The 18,227-nt window shown below is 50.1% G+C and overlaps 2 protein-coding genes across 2 annotated transcripts; one reads left to right on the forward strand and one right to left on the reverse strand.

Moving 5' to 3' along the window:
• Window positions 1–663: 663 nt before the first annotated feature.
• On the reverse strand, window positions 664–8,096 carry ENH_00085990 (hypothetical protein, conserved; the record flags this gene model as incomplete). Its single annotated transcript, XM_013577856.1, has 20 exons — window positions 664–1,065; window positions 1,183–1,419; window positions 1,536–1,619; window positions 1,825–1,947; window positions 2,092–2,224; window positions 2,334–2,440; window positions 2,539–2,655; window positions 2,799–2,902; window positions 2,998–3,101; window positions 3,299–3,486; window positions 3,616–3,740; window positions 3,889–3,985; window positions 4,084–4,170; window positions 4,386–4,495; window positions 4,713–5,479; window positions 5,748–5,875; window positions 6,048–6,213; window positions 6,518–7,252; window positions 7,377–7,949; window positions 8,080–8,096. 20 exons carry the CDS (start codon window positions 8,094–8,096, stop codon window positions 664–666), a joined length of 4,404 nt encoding a protein of 1,467 aa, XP_013433310.1.
• Window positions 8,097–9,952: 1,856 nt separating this feature from the next.
• Window positions 9,953–15,451, forward strand: ENH_00086000 (hypothetical protein, conserved; the record flags this gene model as incomplete). The annotated part of the gene is made up of 8 exons (XM_013577857.1): window positions 9,953–9,955; window positions 10,442–10,503; window positions 10,606–10,690; window positions 10,879–11,181; window positions 11,334–11,400; window positions 11,483–14,322; window positions 14,435–14,737; window positions 15,284–15,451. 8 exons carry the CDS (start codon window positions 9,953–9,955, stop codon window positions 15,449–15,451), a joined length of 3,831 nt encoding a protein of 1,276 aa, XP_013433311.1.
• Window positions 15,452–18,227: the final 2,776 nt, after the last annotated feature.

The following is an 18,227-nucleotide window of genomic DNA, read 5'->3' on the forward strand; positions in this document are numbered from 1 at the left end:
GTCTGCTAATCAAATGCATCGTTTTTTGTTAGCACAATATTTAAGGTTGAAACGCGTGCTTTTCTCTAGTGCATTTGCATGCGTTGCCCTTTTCTGAGGAAATTTTGTCAGAGATGACGAATGTGGAAGGAACAGACAGGCACTTCTCCATAGTCGTAGCGCAGGATAATATCTTCAAGCTATTGGTTTTCTTCAGATTCGTGGAGTTCATAGGATATGTCAGCGTGAATACGCCTTGTAGGTTGAAATGGCATACTTGCGGAAACATAATCTGAGAGAGTACGCTATGCACGGAGTGAGTTAGTGGCCTACGACACGGCATGGTGTAGTGCGAAGACAATTTGATTGCTCAGCTTCGCTTTCTTGAATGGTGCAGTTATCACCGCTGAACAGTACACTGCTGCTTGCAGAGCCTTCCCACAAGCCAATTTGAACCTGCTTTAGTAATCATCTTTTAGTGCGACAAAGCCTCTGCAACTGCAGATGCCGGTTCGCTCCGATGTAGTAGAGGCATCTTATGTAAACTATAACGCATGTCGCAGCCAACAGCACTGACTATCAATAACTTCCCTTCGGAAAGCCCCATATACCACCCCATCAGCTGCATCACTATACCTTGAAATCCACGTCCACTTGGATGCGCGTTTAGAATCACGAGTTCCGCTACATGTGGAGGGGCATCGGGCCCCTTGCGCTTACAGGGGCATTCGCCGCTGCTGTCATTTGCCTGGCCAAAGAGGCACCGTCTCGTGGACGCGATTGTTTAGCCGGGACGTCCAGACGCGGCGACAACGCTTCAACTTTGCCCAAGGTGTCAAGACCGGTGTCCCAGAGTGGGTCAATGCTCTGGCGTGCCACACCTTCCCCTTTCAGGATGCGGAGCAAAAAATCTGTCACCAGCTGCTTCGAGTCGCCTGTGGCGGAATACTTTGTTGCAGCATGTTCAATCAGCAGGACGCCACGATTCATTGTCATTTGCTGAAGACCAGGTTGTGAAGACAGCAGCCAAAGGCAGCGGCATCCCTGTGCCACGACCTCCATGTTACCGGAATGCGCGGACACCACCTGCAGGCGATTTCAATGCACTCAAATTAATATGCAGTTATAAAAGCACATTGCGAACACCGCATATCACTTCAACTTGCCTCAAGGGTCTGCATAGCAGTCATACAGAGAACCTACCTTACATATTACATTCACACCGCGCTCCAGAACAGCGGACGCGCATACTTCGTTTGCGGCACAGTTTGCAGTACACCTTAGGGCGTCTTCTGCGAGGCAAGACTCAGCGCAGTGCTTGAACATGACGAATAGGAATGTTGTCATTGCTCTTGCCTTCATGAGCTCGGTGTAGATCTTGGATTCGTCCGGCTCATTGTACACTAGACGAGATATGGCACGGCAGCCATATGCACACACCTATAGGCAAAAAACACGCTCAATCGTTGTGCCCAAGAGCAGATACTACGTTATCTGCATCGAAATCGCCGCAGGCGTCAGTAAGTCGCGTTGCGGTTTATGAAGAAGTGACTGACCAGTGCATCGTTAGCGCAAGCTGTCATGCTTTTGATAATTGCTTCAATCACCCCTAGTTCCACGGCCCTTCTTCTTGCGTCAGCCTGAATCAGCATTCGGAAGCCACGCAAAGATGCAGCGGCATAAACATATTGCATTATCCTGCGCGTCTAAGGTTTCGGGGAAACAGCAGTCAAGTGGCAGCTGCTCCACAAAGTTCTGCAGCCATATGTGAGTATGTATTGTGATATACACTCCTGTGCTGTCTGCTTCACTTCGAGGGAGCTAGTAAGGCTCCGCATGACTCACCAGGGAGTTTACGTGATAGCTAAACGTTGCAATGAACTCATTCACGTTCGCGCAGAGCATAAATGCATCCTTGCTATCCCTCAGGGCACTGATGATGATGCTCAGTGTCAGCCGGCCGAATACCTTCGCAGAAAGCACGCATGGGAGATAACACGCCCAATTTGCACAACTACACTAGCTAGCTTTCTTCCGCTCCAGCGTTCACACTGACTGCTCCTCTTGTGGTTGTGCAGCAGTTCATATTTGCATTGACCCTAAACGCCGTACTTCGCTTTGGGGAGAATAGAAAGGTTCGAGGACTGTCAGTGCTGAACAGCATGCGCTGATGACCTCAGGCACGCAGCGGTGGCGCTGTATAGCTGCTTGGACTTCTTCGACCATTTCTTGCGTAAGTGACGCCCTGTATCAAGCCACATTTGTGAGCTCACTTCCGTGCAAAATCCTCAGAGGCCCACCACACAGCACTTCACCTCTCGTAGCCCCTCGCACGCTGTAGTGTATGCACATACTTGCATTGCTTCACTTTTCCAACAATGGCAACTGTATTGGCAAAACCACTTGCGACACTTTGGCTCTCTGGGTGAGTAGACGATGCCGACAACAGAAGAGGAAATGCCTGCAATGCACAGCATGCAGCCAGAGTGTCAAAAACGTCAGTGTAAGGCACACGCTCTTCGAGCTTTCAAGATGAAAAGCGGTCAAGGTCACGCTTACATTTTGAGCCACATGTTTGCAGTGACGCAGGGAAGCACGCGCAAGTGAGGCAATCGCCTGGCATGCCGCACCTTGAAGCTTCCGATTGTTTGCGTGTAGCTGCATGACTTCCAGAACCTGAGTTGGCGAAGACACAGCACCAAACCAAAGGATCAGCACTCATTTGAGTCGCGCCAGACAGCAATTCCAGTCATTATTTCTCTCTTGTTGAGACGCTCCAGGGTTAGCTGGTTTTATGAGCCTAAAGGCTATCCTCTCACCTTATCCACGTCGCTGGCATCGTCAGGCATCCATTTTGGTGTGGCTGACTCGACTACTTGAAGCTCCTCGCCATAACTTGGCGGCCTTCTTAGGTGCTCATAGCCTATATTACACACGAAAGAACAGTCTCCCACATAAAGCGGGTGAAAAACCAACGATAAAATCAAGACAATGGCGAATTCAGAAGCACTTTCTCACCCTCTTCCAAGCGCTGGCCAGATCTCGCTTGTTTTTTGCGTTCATGAGCTGCCAAGCCTTCAAGCTGAGCCCTGTGCCCGGCTGCATCGATTGCTAAGCACGCCCTGAAGACCCATGAAGAACAGTGAGCTTAATCGAGCAGTGACAAAGTTGTCCAAAGGCTTATATATTTCGCATCATGATGACTGGAAGAAAAACCTTTACTGCGCATTTAAGTCAGTAATTGAAAGACAGCACTTCCGTGAATACACGTAGCAGGCAGAACGGGAAGCCGTCTGGAAACAAACGCGACTCTATTTACCTTGTTAAGACGGTTGGCTCATGCTTCCATTTTCCAAGAGCCTTCAGGAAGGCGCAGTACTGAGCGCTCTTCCTGTGAGGTGAGCGGGCGACGATTAGGATGTGAATGCAGAAAGCGACGATCTCAGACTCGGATGATTCATCGACTTGCTGCAGAAGTAAGTCCACCAAATCTGTGTTGATGACAACCTGCAAGCACCCACTGCCGTACTTGGAATGAAAATGATTGACAGAAATGTAGGCTGTATGCCGAGAGAATCCTACAGTGGCAACTATCAGCTGAGAACAACAGTGGCACCACAGATACTACTTTGTTACCTTCGGACGAATAACTGCTGCCATGACCGCAACAATATCTGACCGCAACTCCCTGTCATCTATCGCCATAAGCGTGGTCAATGTTTCAAAGATCGGGGGTGCAAGATGCTCCTGGAACTTGGATGCTGGACACAGCGCATGCGTAGCCGGTGGCTATCTCATTCTCAGCGCAGACGATTGAGAGCCAGCTGGCTGCAGCTCAAGCAGCGGAACTGTGATAAAATTCCCTCAAGCTGTTGTTGAGTAATCTAAATGCTAAAGTGCCCTACTTACACTCAAAAATATTGAGAAGTCCGATAATTCCTGCTCGTTGAATGTCAATCTGGTACGGATAATAGGGCAACGACTGTATGAGAGCATTCGCGTATTCCTGTGGGCAAACGAATACTAAAGCACAGTGCACCCTGAAATTTCAGAATTGCTTGTCACCATGATTTGTGACTCTGCCATCGCTGCAGACGGGAGTACCTGAGAAACTGGATCGTTCCGAACAAACTCCTGGCAGCAGCCAACTGCGAAGTCGTACACCAATTGTACGTGCTCACTGCTGCCGAGCTGCGCAGTATGATACACAAGACAAGTCCACCGTAGGGCGCATCAAGAAGTTGCAAGTACAGAGACTGAAATAGTGTAATGCCCATTGAAGCGCAACTGACGGAAATTTCAAAAGAAGCCAAGAGTCAAGAAACGGCTGCAGGCTGTAGCTGTTTTGCTTCTAAGCTGCCAAGCTGCAGTTTCAGGTGTGGTTGCACCTCCCCAGAAGAAAAAACTTTTTTTAGCTGCCCATACAAGAACTTCAGTTTGGCCGGGGTAGCTTCGACTGGAGGGGACAAGAAAACAAATTCTTCGCATCTGTATGGTGGAAGTCTCTCTGCTAGAGCTGCGACGCTCAAAAGCATCACAATCAATGCGCATTTTTCGACACATAATTTCCTAATGCTTGTGAAAATAAATAGCTGGAAAAATGCACAAGCACCTCCACTAGCTGAATGCGGCGTAACAGTGGTCTACTGATCCAGTGCTGCCTACATCGCTGTTATTTGAACGACCACGGAACCGAACTTATCGGTCCAAGCCAGCCACGACTCCGTACTCACCATTGTTCAAAATTTCTCCTTTACGCCTACCCTGCTGCGGAATAGCAGTAAGAAGGCGTTTTGGGGCGGCAATCTCAAATGAGTCGTGAATAGTCTTGCCGAGTTGCAGGTTTTTGCTTTGTGCTCGACTAGGAGCGTTAACCTGATGCTCTGTTGGTGAGTAGGACGCTCGAGACATTGAAACTGTGCGTGATCGGCTAAGTGCAGAGCCAGTACGCCGCGGCACACCTCCTGCAGCTGCTTCGACCGTCAGCGTAGGAGATCGGCTTGGAGCTTTGCGTGCTGTAGCTGCAGCTGCCGCAGCTGCTGCGGCCGCTGCAGCTGCTTGCCGTTCTGCTTCTTCCAGGGCGCGGGCTGCTTCTTCCTCGTGCCGTCTAGCTAGTTCGCTCATAGCATCCCTCTCGGCTATGAGTTCCTGCTGCCGCCTACGCATTTCCTCCAAATTCTTCCTAGCTTCCTCAGCCTGTGCACGCGCCTCTTCAGCTTCCTGGATAGCAAGGTTTTTTGAATGGAGTTTACTTAGGCAAAGCTTGGCCCACTCATCGTCCACTTGCCTTTTTTCTCTCTGTTGTTCCATCAGTTGCTCGTCTCTCTCGAGTAGTCTCCCCAAGCCTTCAGCATCTTTTCCGTTCGCTTCCTCAGCAAAATCCCCAAAGCTACGCACTTTGCCATCATCTTGTTGCATTTTCAGGTACAATTCACGTCTCCCTTGCTGGCTTATAGGGAGTGCATTTGCATATTCCAGCTCAGGATACATACCAGGAAATCTGTACGCAACACGCCGAATGCAACAGGCCGTGCAAAACGTTATGTTTGTGTCTACCGAAAGTCCAATACACCAGGAACTTCCCTCCAGCTCTATAACGCTGAATAAGTGAAGAGGCCCTGAAAGGTGTAGCGACTTCACAAACACTGTGCGCCAGGTACTCTTTACTAACATCCGTTGGACAACACACACGGGCACATCCGGCTGCTACTGAGAAGCAGTGTTTCGTCAGAGAGCTTCTTAAGAGCGTAGAAGAAAATAGGCCTCACTTGGATTTGTATACAGCCGGGCCATCTCCACGCCGTACGGGAACGCCTCCCTCGACGTCTTGTCTGTAGCCCAAGTTACGCAACATGCGCGAAACAGCAAGTTGAGCAGCCGCAGCGGAAAGTCTTTGCTACACACAGACACAAAAAGCGAAAAGCTCAAGAGTTCGGGGGCTAAGCTTCCTATCGAACACTATGATTCCAAGCAAAACACCCAAAAGCAGACTCTTGACTCGATGCCGTGACTCCGCCATTTCCTTGATTATGAGCTACATAGTGGAGAACGACATGAGTTCAAAGTACCTCTCTGAAGTCTACGTTACGCTCTGCCATTTCCTCCAGAGGGTCAGAGAGACACTCGGCCACAGCTCGCGTTGTTAAAGATTGTGTTGGCAGGAGCTTTGTCGCTTGAATAGTGGAAATTTCTCTCATACGTTCCGCATGTAATTTAACTATTTCCGGGTCTGCACTGACAAGGTGATTGACACACAGCAGAAATTCGACACGTGCATGAGGCACCAGATGCAAGCGTAGGAAGGTTAGCGCTTCTGCACACGTTCCAGACAAAAGGGTACACGATGGCCCTGCCGCAGACAGCCTGAGCTACTGCAGATCTATCTAGTAAAATGAGCTCGTACTTCTCCGCATATGCCGCATGGTAAAAAGCATCCCGGCTCCTCTGTTCAATGCGCGCGGCTTCCGCTTGTGCAAGCGCAATCTCGCCGCGAGCCTGAGTCGTATGCAAGCGCAGCAAAGCGCTTATGTCCCCTCACCGTGATGCTGGGATTGGTGAGAATTCGGTGGCTGCTACCCGTTTGCAAAAATCTGAACCTGCCTCATCTATACAACGTAGCTGCTCTTCAATAAGGCGCTGTTGTTCTGAAGTGAGCTCCGTCAAAAGCGGGTGCGCCTGCTTCTCCCTCAATTCTTCAAGCTCTGCTTCTTGTTTCTTCTGTGTAATTGCCCTTGTTATCTCGCGGCTTTGGTTGTGCATGCGCTCTGCTTGGTCTCTCAAATGCTGGACAGCCAGGTCCATCCCTGTTTTTTCATACAGAACTGCAGGATCTACTGTTGGACGAGGTTTTTCGGGATGCAAGTGCTGCTGAAGCTGCCACAGAGAGGCGGTGCGGTCTGCTAAGGTCTCTTGCCCATTTGAGGCGGGCAGCGTTGTAGCGATGCTGATTGGCGGCGTCCATGGCGCCACTCGAGGGGGGCCATGACCAAAAAGTGACATTGCAGGGACACCAGTTCGCTGAAGCTGCATAATTGCCTGCTGCTGTTGTTGCTGTTCTAGCGTGCCTTGTCGCCATTCATCTGCCGCATTAGGAAAAAGCGGGCGGGCAGAAGTGCTTGGAAGCATGAACGAAGGAGACGAACTTAGAGCTGGAGTGCCTGCGGGGCGAGCGCCCAGAAGGGGACGTCCTGTCTTATGCAAAAGGTGATACTGTAGTTCAACTGAGTTGCGCTGTTGCATGATTTGCATGTACCCCTGTTGCAGTTCCTCCAGCCTGCGAATGTAAAATGATAAAAGTTATAGTTGAAAAGGGCCTCCTGCTGCAGCCATTTTGACGCGTGAAGTGGATGTACAAAGATGAAAGGGTTCCTACTATTTTTTGTGCCTATTTTTCTCACCGCTTCATGTAGTGCAGCGGAGGATCCAACGGTTTCTCGCCAACTGGTGCATTAAGCTCGGCTGTAGCAGATGCGATTGTTGGAGCATTCTGCCCAAGGGACTCCCTAGGCGCAACATTGCTTGGCAACTGTCCTACGTGATCAGGTGCATTCTGCAACACCTGCTCCGCTGTAGTCTGGTTTAACGCGCTAGCATCGCCTTCGCCTCCTGTGGAGGATACATCAGACTTAGTTTTTGTGGGCACCTGGGAGCCCTGTGCAGGGTCCTGTGCCGTTACCCCGGTGCCAGAGGATGCTTGAGCACTCGAGTCAGCCGTGGGGCTGGAAGAAGCCACTGCAAGCTGCTGGCTTCCTAGCTGTGGCCCTGCACGCTGCGCATCTGGTGTTGGCTGCACAAGCGATTCTGCACTTTGTTGTCCAGCTGGCTGCACTGCTGTACGACGAGAGGCGTCGCTGTCATCGCCGCTATCCGGCGGCTCCACGGACTCCTTCAGAGCCCTGGCCAGCGCGGGATACTTGACAATGAAGCTCTCATCCTTGAGGAGAGCAGCAGCTGTAGCTTTTGCTTTAGCCCTGAAAATGGGGAAAATCACGGCAAATATAAGGTAACAGTGGGAACGGCGGAAACCATGACGACTTCCAGTCAAACTATGGGCCCGCTGCACAGACACTGATATAAATTGCAACAGTGGCACAAGCTCACCGGTTTACATTGTCCATCTTCCTCTAAAGGAAGCTTCCTGGAGGGAGGGGCGTACATGGACTCATGCTGTTTCCTTTTGGTCCTCTGGTAATGCGAATACTTCAAGGGTGCAAGGAGTCACATGTCCCGTCCCCCAGGTTGCTTGCGGAGTTTAACACGGTCTTAGGCCAAGCGAAGAGCACGTTAGCTACCTATATAAAAGCGGTTTTCCGCGGGAAGCTTTTGTTCTAGCTGGTTGATATTTGAACGCTTTGGAAAGGCTTTGGGGCCGCCTTCTCCCGTGTAGTCAGTAGCACTGCAATGTGGCAAGAGGACAATCCACAAGATTGCAACGATTAACATTCTACGCATGTTGCATTATTAGAAAGTTTATGGCTAAACAAACCTAGCTTTTGCACTCGACTTTGTCTAGGTTGTTTGGTTGGAAGGCCAGGGATAGGGGTTAGCTGTCTCACCGATGCAGCAGGCGAAGACACACGCATACCGAGGGCCACTGAGGGTCTCGGAGCGGCCTGAAGAAACGCAGACTTGGTACTTTGGTTTTAAGCGGTCCAGCTGAGTTCCTCGACCATATCTGGGTCCGAAAGTGCTTACAAGTAGCACGAAGAGTACCATGTGGAAGTGAGGCGAGGTGTAGTGCGCGGCGCCTACTGCTGCGACTACGCTGTTTCCTGCCCCTCTACAGGTCTACATACTACACCTGGAATAGCCCCATTCCTCGGTCTCTATAGCTTTATTCCGTCGAAATACGACAATTCAAAAGGTGTCTGTAATCTCTCTCTTCGATTCGCTCCCTTCTCGGAGCTTACCCCCCAGGCCCTAGGGGGGAGGTCCGCATTGGTGCCGGCGCTATCGCCAGCCCCAGTCTCCACACGATTTCCGGTTACTGACTAACGCTTTTTCTTATTTTTTCATGTATTGGGGGGGTCCTATCCCCCTCCAGTGTCGCGGCCCCTTGCAGGTCGCTAGCTAGCTATCATCCCTAGGACACTAGTCAGCCCCATTGTAGTGCCTCAGCATTACACGAGGCCTTGCTCACTAAACCCCGTATCAACAGGAGGAATCCCTCCATGTATTTATGCGATTGCCTTGAGCCTAAAAACTCCGGAGCATGGACTAGAAAATGCGTGAGGGGCGTTCCTGACATACTCCAGCTCGTCCCTTTTCATGTGTGGTCACATTGGCCTGAACGAATGACCGTACTCTACACCAAGTTGGTAGAAGACATCTTTGGGCAAACCAAGGCACTGAAGATGAAGACTTCATATGTTTAAATATAATACAATTTTAGTGCATCGTGTTCTTCTCATGAAGCATTTGCATGCTCAATTGGTCTCAATTGACCAGTAGCTCTTTGGGCAGCTGCCACGGCCGACATTGTGTGGGTCCTTCATCATTGTATGTTCTAAGGCATGCTGGCTCAGAAGCCACCAATGCCAGAGTTCCTCGCAAATTTTTGAAGAATTATTCAGCTTTTTTAGAGTAGGTTGTCCCCGGGGTGTGCTTTGCATCTCTGGTTGCTGTGTATTGGGCGGTCATAGGCAAAGTAGCCGCTGACGAAATTGACCTGTGCAACGCTCGCTCCACGAGCTCCTTCACTGAATTGCTACCACCATCTAGCTTTAGTTTGTCATTAAGAGAACACAAGATCCAGGAATGTCAGCGGGAAGTCCATCTCTCTTCGCTTGCTCAGTAGGCCGTGTCACGGGGAATTCGGATCCCGGGACCAACTGATTCCCAGACAAGGCACAGGGCCGTTCATAAATGGGACTAGGCTTAGCTTTTCATAAAGCCTTGGCCACGCCTGCTCTGACGCTGCAACTTGCTGGCGGGGCCTGTTGGGCCAGGCACACAACAGCAATTGAAGGCATCCATGGTAAGATATAAATAATTGTCCAGCCTTACAGTTGAATAGATAAGTAGATATGTTTGCAGTGGAATGCAGCGTTGTGCTGCAAGCATTTCACTGCATTACTACATCGCCAGTATTTCAATTCGTAAGAATGTGTAAGCTGTTATCTGCCTTTCGGGCCCCATGTGCCAGTCGCTGCAGGAGACTCACAATGCTGACAGCAAAATTATGCAAAGCCTGTGAAGATGGAGACTTGAAAGAAGTACAGGAGCTTTTGGAATCCGGAGCTACCCCTAACTTTGCATCCAACGGGAAGTGTTACCGCTACCCCTTGCACTACGCTACCACTAGCGGGCACGTCGATATAGTGAAGCTGCTTCTTGAAGTGGGTCTCCAGCTGCCCTCGTCACCCATGTGAAAGCAAATTTTCTCCCTTACGCTGTGCACGTTGACGGGATTAATTTGCGATGTGTTTTTCCCTTATTTTTCCTCCTGCTTTCCTGGATGCAGAATGAGGCGGCAGTGGATCCTTTGGAATCCTCAAATGCCTGGACCCCTTTGATGCTAGCCGCGTGGGTCATTGCACAATAGCGTGTAGCATTGAAACTCCTGCACCTCCAGAGGGTTCTGCTTAGGCGGTTTTCCATGATAACCGTAATTGGTGTGTGGTTCAGATTGAAGTCGAAAGTTTCTCAAAAGTACGTGGAGGTGATGATGCTCTTAATAGAAAATGGTGCGGACACTGAGGTGGCAGATGCGGTACGGCAACCGTGTCGCTTTTCGTTATTGTTGAAAGAACGTATTTCCCTTGTGTTTTTGCAGTGCTGCTTGCCAATAGTCTTCGATCGAATAAGTTTTCCACAGAGATATATTTGTTGATGAAGGCCACGCGAGGGATCGCGAAGTGCCATTGTATGCATTTGTGGCCGTATATGTGCTCCTTGCAGAAAGGAAACACAATAGTTCACATACTGGCATCATTGGGTCAAACCGCGTTGCTGAAGCAAGTACTCCATAAGGTCCCCTCGCTCGACATTCTTGGCCCAGGTTTCGGTTACCTAACCCCACTGCACTACGCCGCTGAGGCTGGGCACTTCTCCACAGTTGAATTTCTTCTGCAGTTAGGTGCTGATCCTCGAGGTGTGGATGCAAGTGGGTGGACACCGATGCATTGGGCCTGTAGACAAGGGGACAAACGAATCATCGGACTCCTCTTGAGCTCCGGAGGCAGCATCGAAGATCGTGATTTTGTAAGCGTCAACTTTCCCGTACTGCGGTTGTGCATTGTTGCCTTTGTGCGAAAGCACCTAGCTTCCGCAAACGTTGAAACATGCTAGCTAACATTGTGAAGCTTCCCGAGTTCACAATTTTCTACCGAATTCGCTGTTCTATGATGATGCAGAGATCTCTAACACCGCTAGATGTCGCATGCCTTTTCGGTCATACTGCCTTGGCAAAGCTGCTGGAAGGTGAGGTGAGCTCAGGCTTGCTACATGCATAGAAAGTACAGCAAATGGTCTGCGTATCGAGTGCGGCGTATGTGCGGTGCAGCGCAAATGTCCCCAAAGTCCAGACAGGATGTGCCTTTCAACACCGCATTGCCGCCAACACAAAGCGACTCCAAGACTGAGGATAGGATGAACAGGAAGAGTTCACCAGATTTGCACGCGGGCGCAGTGCAACGCAGTAATTCTGCTTATGATTTTAATGCATGGCGGAGACGTTCGGAATGTCGCTTCGGTTGGGACGGACGGACATTCACCCGCTGTTGTTTGGCAGCGTTCGTCGTCACCATATCTGTTTTCGACTATGCCTCAAGAGTTTCAATGACGTTATTTCTCGCAGCAGCGGCAGGAAAATTCGAAGGAGCAGAGCCATTACTTGTCGCTGCAGGCGTGCTGGCATGCTTGTCAATCTTCTTACCAAGCATTGCTCTTGGACTTTGTTGCAGTTGTCACCTTAGAAACACAGGCATCTGGGCAGCCTGGAAGGCTGCTACGCTTTTTCATGTTACAGTGAATTCCAAGGAAGAGGAAGGGCACAGCACGTTGTTTCCCAGGCGTTTGGTGTTAGGAGAATTACTTGTTGTGAAATACTTCAAGCTATTGAGCTGCTGCATTTTGCCTTCCACCCAGTGCACAGCAATAAAAATCGTCATTGCAGGTTGCATTTTGCCTCCCGCTGCAGTTGCGTGTTGTTTAGTACTGTTAATACAAATCGTAATGGTGGCTGTAGTAGCCTCGCTTTCTGTCGTAGGTCTATGGGCATGCGGATTTTTGGGAGTTACAGCACTCAAAGTATTACTTGTTAGTCCCCGTGGTCTTCTGCCTTACCTCGACTGTCTGACGTACGCCTCGGCTGTAAGGTTCAATTTGGCAGAAGTACAAAACCAGGGAATCAATCACACTGGCGAACCGGGGCCTCAACAGCTGCCAAACAGGGGAGGAGGACAGATTAAGCCGGCTCGTGGGCATGTCTGCCAAAGCTCGAAAGGTGGGGGACGTGTGGATCGTTCCAACTCGTCTTCCATCCCGAAGTATGGTCAGGATCTTCGCACTATAAGCCAAGGAGAAGAGGAGCACGGGCATGTCGACGTCTGCGTGCCTAGAGATACAGGCGATAGCGCCTGCATTACATCGTTAGGAGACCCCGCTGTTGAGTTCCGTCGTTCGTCTGCTTCGAATTGGGCACGCTGTAATCTTTGTACAAAACGATATGCGCGTTACACAAGAGCCACTCTTTGGGGTCGTGTTCATCGGAAGCTCCATCCATGTCCCTCTTTGCAAGGTGCTATACAGCTTCACCGCCAGCATCTCAAGTCGCGCCTAGACAAACCGTTCCTGGCGGCCCACGGGGAGCGTCGTTTTAGTCGCCTAACACCGACTGCTTCTGTGTCCTCACGCTTAAGTGGCACTGTGGGTGAGCCTGGCATGTCAACCCCTAGAGAGACGTCGGCCAAGGCTAACTGGCGTTTCCATGGCAGCAGTGGCGGTCTCTTGGCCGACTCATTACGGGCGCCGGTCGGTGTACAAGACCTCCGGCCAACTTTAACTCACGAAGAAAAACAGAAATACTGGTCGAGTGGTTTGGCAGAAGGCTGCATTCCAAGCCCTTGCGCAAGTAGTAATTGTAAAGCCGCATTACACCCTTGCAGAAACACTGGGCAGAGCCCATGGATATCTAGCGTTCTGGAATTTGTTTATAAGGGTGAGGCTCAAGAGGCTACTGCGATATCAAAGGTTGGTGTAGATGGTTATCCGCATGACCGCGCCTACGAGGATTCTGTTGCTAAGGATACTACTTTTTCGAAGTGCAGTGACGCTTCCAGTCTCCGGACAAAAAGTTTGGCTTCTGGTTTGGCGGCAGCTAATCCTAACAGATGGCTGAGAAGTGAGGCTAAGAAGCAGGGTGCTCCTGCTTCGCTCCTTGCGATACCAGTGAGTGCCTCCCTCAACTCTCACACTGCTGGAGAATCCCATTCAAGCCTAGCACGCGCCAAAGTGCACAAGAAAGAAGATTTGAAGAGCAAATTTGAATCTCGTCGTACAGAGGTGCTTCCTCCTGGTGGATTTCGCGCAAGAACTGGCTGGAAAGGCTTCAAACTCTTTTTTACGGGTGGCTCAGAGCGCCGTGAGACTTCCGTTGATATTAACAAAGAAGAGTGTAGGCAGGTGCAGGTTACGCCTGGGCCCCCAATTGTTCGAATATTCAAGAGGGGAAACAAAAGGCCACAGCCCTGTCAGCTTGATGATAAACAATACAGTGACATGATTGTTCGGAGGGAACGGTGTATATTTAACTGGTATGAGCGCCTTGTAACGTTCAGGTATACTGAAATTTCTGCATTTAGGAGAGTAGAAGCATCGCAACTCAATGAGACAAGTTTTGAAACTAAATCAGTTTCCCTTGGAGGTGGTCCGGAGGACGTTGTTCCACCTACAAGCCCGCGTTCCTCTGTTAACCAGGGGGAAGCCGGCATTCAGTGGGCTAGCCTTCATACACTCTTTCCACATACTGAATCCACCGAGCAGCTCGTTGATGTGACAGAAACGTTGGATGGCTGTACACCACTGCACCAAGAGCCGTTGGCGTGCATGCACACCGAGGATCTATTTGATTTGCCACCAAACGACTCATTAACGTCTGATGCTCGGCCTTACCTGTTTTGCAAACCACGCCACGACCAGCAGCGCCGTTTAGACCCATCACGAGTCGTGGCTGGATTTAAATCCGCTGACTGTCCAGCCCCAACTCATTGGAACAAGGCGCCTGAATCCGGGGTTGCTGGTGATGGCAGTAGCACCCGGGGAGATAGTGGTTTAGACCAGCTTGCTTCTCCAGACATGCATTACCGGTTTCGGGATATGGTCGAATTGCCCCATTTACGAGAGGTGAGTGAGATTTCTTCAACGCAGGCAGCTGGTGGAGATTGTTCGTGCAGGTAAATGCTAATCGCAGTACACCCCCAATGCGTGGTGAGACACAGTCCGCGTGTGTTTTCAGACATTTTTCAGCTTTTGGTGTCGCGAATTCGAAAAGCTCCTTCTGTATCAAGATCAGCATTTTGGGGATAACTCTTTGTGGGTGACAAATGCTCTGGAGAAGGAGAGTATCAGTGCCTTTTCACAGGGAAATGTTTCTTTCCGAGCAGATGAAGTGCCCTGCACCACTCCCCCTGCGTCGTACATACGGGAGGAAGCGGATGTCTTCTCGAAGCATTTCAATGACAGAAGCAAGGATGTGCTGTGGTTGGTCTGTCAACCCACGTGTGAAAGACAAGCAGGCAGGTCCTTCAACTCACCCCGGGTAAGAAACACTGAGAGCAATCGTGATGAGGACACTGCAAACAAGCAACTGGACATATGCCCCTCAACTGCGCCACCAGCGCCGCCAATGACGTGCGCCATCGCAGTTAGCTTGGGGAAACTCAAAACTCCCAAGCGCTTTGCACCGAATGAGAAGCGGCATTTCTTCAGGAGAAATTCCGTCAGACGATTAGTGCATCATGCCCCAGCACGTGCCCCCTGCAAAACGGTGTCTGACACTGTTTCTATATCTGAGGGGACTGGGAGACATGCAGGAGAAGAGCGAGACAGGGTAACAGGAAATTTTGGAAATCAATTCGTACTGGTAGCGGAGGCTTGCCGGTTTATCTTTGCCCTGTCATTAACTCTAGATCTCCTGCTAGGCCTCTTGCCATTTCTCGCTGCCATTGTTCTTGCTTACCTGCTGCCAAATAAGGGTTCCATTGATAATCAATCCGCAGCTCTTAGTGTTTCGTTCATGGGTGCTTGCGAGCACCGTGAATGGACTGCTGCTGCACTTCCTGTCAGTTATTTGCTGTCTCTGCAGACGTTCGCTGCCACAGTGTGTACCCTGAGAGTGCTCGCTCTTTGGTGCCTCGCACTGGCTTTGCTGGTGTCGTCTGTGCATGCGCTTATCTTGTTTAGCCAGGCAGCTCGGATTTTCTTCCCACTGAACGGAAGGAAGCATGCCACGCAACTTATGGTCGAGGCATGAGTGCCCGCGCAGCACATCTGATTAGCGTAATTTCTTCTGTGGTGTTTCTTCGTGCACCACTGGAGTCTGCTCAATCAGAACCATTCAAAGGAGTTTCAAGCTCGCAATAAACAGGCCCACAGGCCCAGGCCAGTCGTAGTTAGTCGTAACTTTAGTTTTGATGTGCACTTTACATTCACTAAAATGGTCGTGTTGCAGTGTTGGGTCATGCATCCTTCATGCCAACCAAAGCCGACCACGCACTCTGAACCATGACATTAAGATTCCATCTGGCTTCCCGCACCTATAGAATAGTAAATTTCTTAGACTTGTTGACTTGCAGATGGTCTGGCAATTGTATTGCCAACGGGAGGGCTCGCTGGCAGCGAATAAGACCCCTGGTAATAGTAGAGCAAGTGGAGCTGCTCAGGCAAAATTAGAATGATGCACGAAGGCGCTTAGCAGAAAATGGACAATTATGCTGAGTCCGTCCAGACCGCGAAGGCACAAACATGCTTGCACTCTACAGCAGTGTTCTCATGCACTAACGGGAAACAAACAAAAAAGCGACATGATGGCGGCAGTCCTTTCCTCCCCTCTGTAAAAGGCAAATGCTCTTCGCTTCAAGACACGAAACTAGCGACTTCTGTGTTCAGTGTGCTCCACGTACAATTATTCTGTTGAATATATGCTATCTGGGCTCGACAAGCGGTGTCTCTGGATTTGCCAAGTTCCCGTGCTGAGCACCCGCCTTAGCGAGGAACGCTTTCAGGTAAGCAGCGTCCTATTCCTATTCAAGTTTAAATAATATACTCGAGCGCTTGGAATGGCCTTAACCAGCATCCCGCTCCAACTGTCGCAATCCGGTGGCACTCGCGTTTGTTCAAAAGCGTAGGTACATAGATGACGCGGTTGCTTGGCTCTGGGTGTGGTGCTCGACGATGAAAATTCTGGATAGCTAGGCTGCGTGGCTTCTGAAAACCTGCCTGCCGTACGCCAGTGCTACAGGTAGCAGTGGATCATTGTGAGACTGCTCTGATGAGCAGACTGCATGAATGAATGACTGAGCCACTATTTGATAGATCTGTGAATGAGGCGGATGTTTGATGTGGGTATTCAGATATGCTCAAAGCAACTCCCCTCATTTCTAATAAGTATTCCAGTAGGCAAATGCTCTGCATTCCTGCTGTAAGCAACTTCCCTCGTTTCTAATATGTACTCCAGTAGGCGGAGATTGTGCATTGATGGTCAGGTATGATCAAGGAAGCTTCGTTGTCTTTAACAAATATTTCGGTTAAAAGAGCTGTGTCTACTCCACAAGGGGTGGTAGTGAAGCGAAGTTGCTCCCTACTTTCATGGTGGTGCAGGGAAGCCCTTGTGGAGTAGACACAGCTCTTTTAACCGAAATACTTGTTAAAGACAATGAAGTTTCCTTGAACACACCTGACCATCAATGCAGAATCTCCGCCCACTGGAATACATAGTATTAGAAACGATGGAATTTGCTTAGAGCAGGAATGCAGAGCATTTGCCTACTGGAATATTTATTAGAAATGAGGGGAGTTGCTCGTTGGTTAGTCCGCACAACGCCTAGAGTTCTGTACTAGGGCCACAGTACCTGTTAAGTATGCTACGGACTTGTGAGTGACGCAGCCCTACGAGCAGCGGAGGCGAACTTGCAATGCGTAGCCTAGTGGTAAGTGCGAAAAAACTAACCGGCGATGACGGCGGCACGGAATAACGAAAAACCGGGGGGCTGCATTGCAATCAAATATTGCCTGACTAATCCACTTGTGTAGTGAGAACCCGGAAGCTGGGAACTGCACTCAGTCGCCCGGTGCCTCAGTGGTCTTCTAAGCGTGCTCACCACACACAAGAAGCATCCGCTTGAAGTCGCAGGTAATCCAGTTTCCGTCTTCAAGGGACAAGAGTTATGAAGAGTCTTATATCCATAATTCGCGTTGTTCGTGCACGGCAAACAGTTGCCATTGAAGCGGCTGACCGATCATGGGACAGGGGGCCCCTTCATTTCAAAGCAGCTCAATGTTGACCCGTACAGGTCCTTACGGGCGCTGCCTGATCTCTGACTAAAAAACGGCCCGTGATGAGCAATTAACAGTGGTAGAACAATGCTTTTAATCCTTGCACTGAAGTAAAAATGGATTCCTGCACACTGTTCTGAAGGGCCCCAGGTGCCGCTGGTTGCTGATGGGCCGCCACAGCGAGTAGGTACCCAGTATACAGTGACGGGCGTGCAGCGGCGTCCAAGTGAAGGCATATTAAATGACGTCACTGTCTTTCACTAACATTTGAGAGTCATGAATGGCTGAGCAATTCGCGGCAGAAGCAGCAAGTGATCTACTTGCTCTGTGTCTCTCAACGTGGCAGCGGTCTCATGGTTTACTGCAGGGGCCCCTTATGTCTTCCCACTCTCACCAGCATATCCCCTTTCAGGAATTGTCTACTTCCTGTAGTCGACTTTTTCAAGTTAGCAGTTCGACTACGTAATTACAGTACCTGGAGCCCCATCTGCTACATTCACTGGGCTCCTCTAAATTCTGTAGCTTTCCCCCCTCTGGTCTTGCGGTTCTGCATCAGAGGCAATGTCTCCTAGTACGTTCTTACAGGAGCTTCCTCTCATCCTTAACAGTATGATTCGGTGCGGCTAGCAATGAAGACATCAATGTCACGGGCTGCAAATACAAACTGCGCCGCCTATTTAAGTGTATTTGCCTTCAAACTCCGGGCCCACCATGGTCTCAACCGTTCCATACCAGTGAATCTCGTTGATCTGCAG

The sequence above is a fragment of the Eimeria necatrix genome, genomic scaffold (assembly GCF_000499385.1).
Source record: "Eimeria necatrix Houghton genomic scaffold, Enh_scaff9, whole genome shotgun sequence".
Classification (NCBI taxonomy): domain Eukaryota; phylum Apicomplexa; class Conoidasida; order Eucoccidiorida; family Eimeriidae; genus Eimeria; species Eimeria necatrix.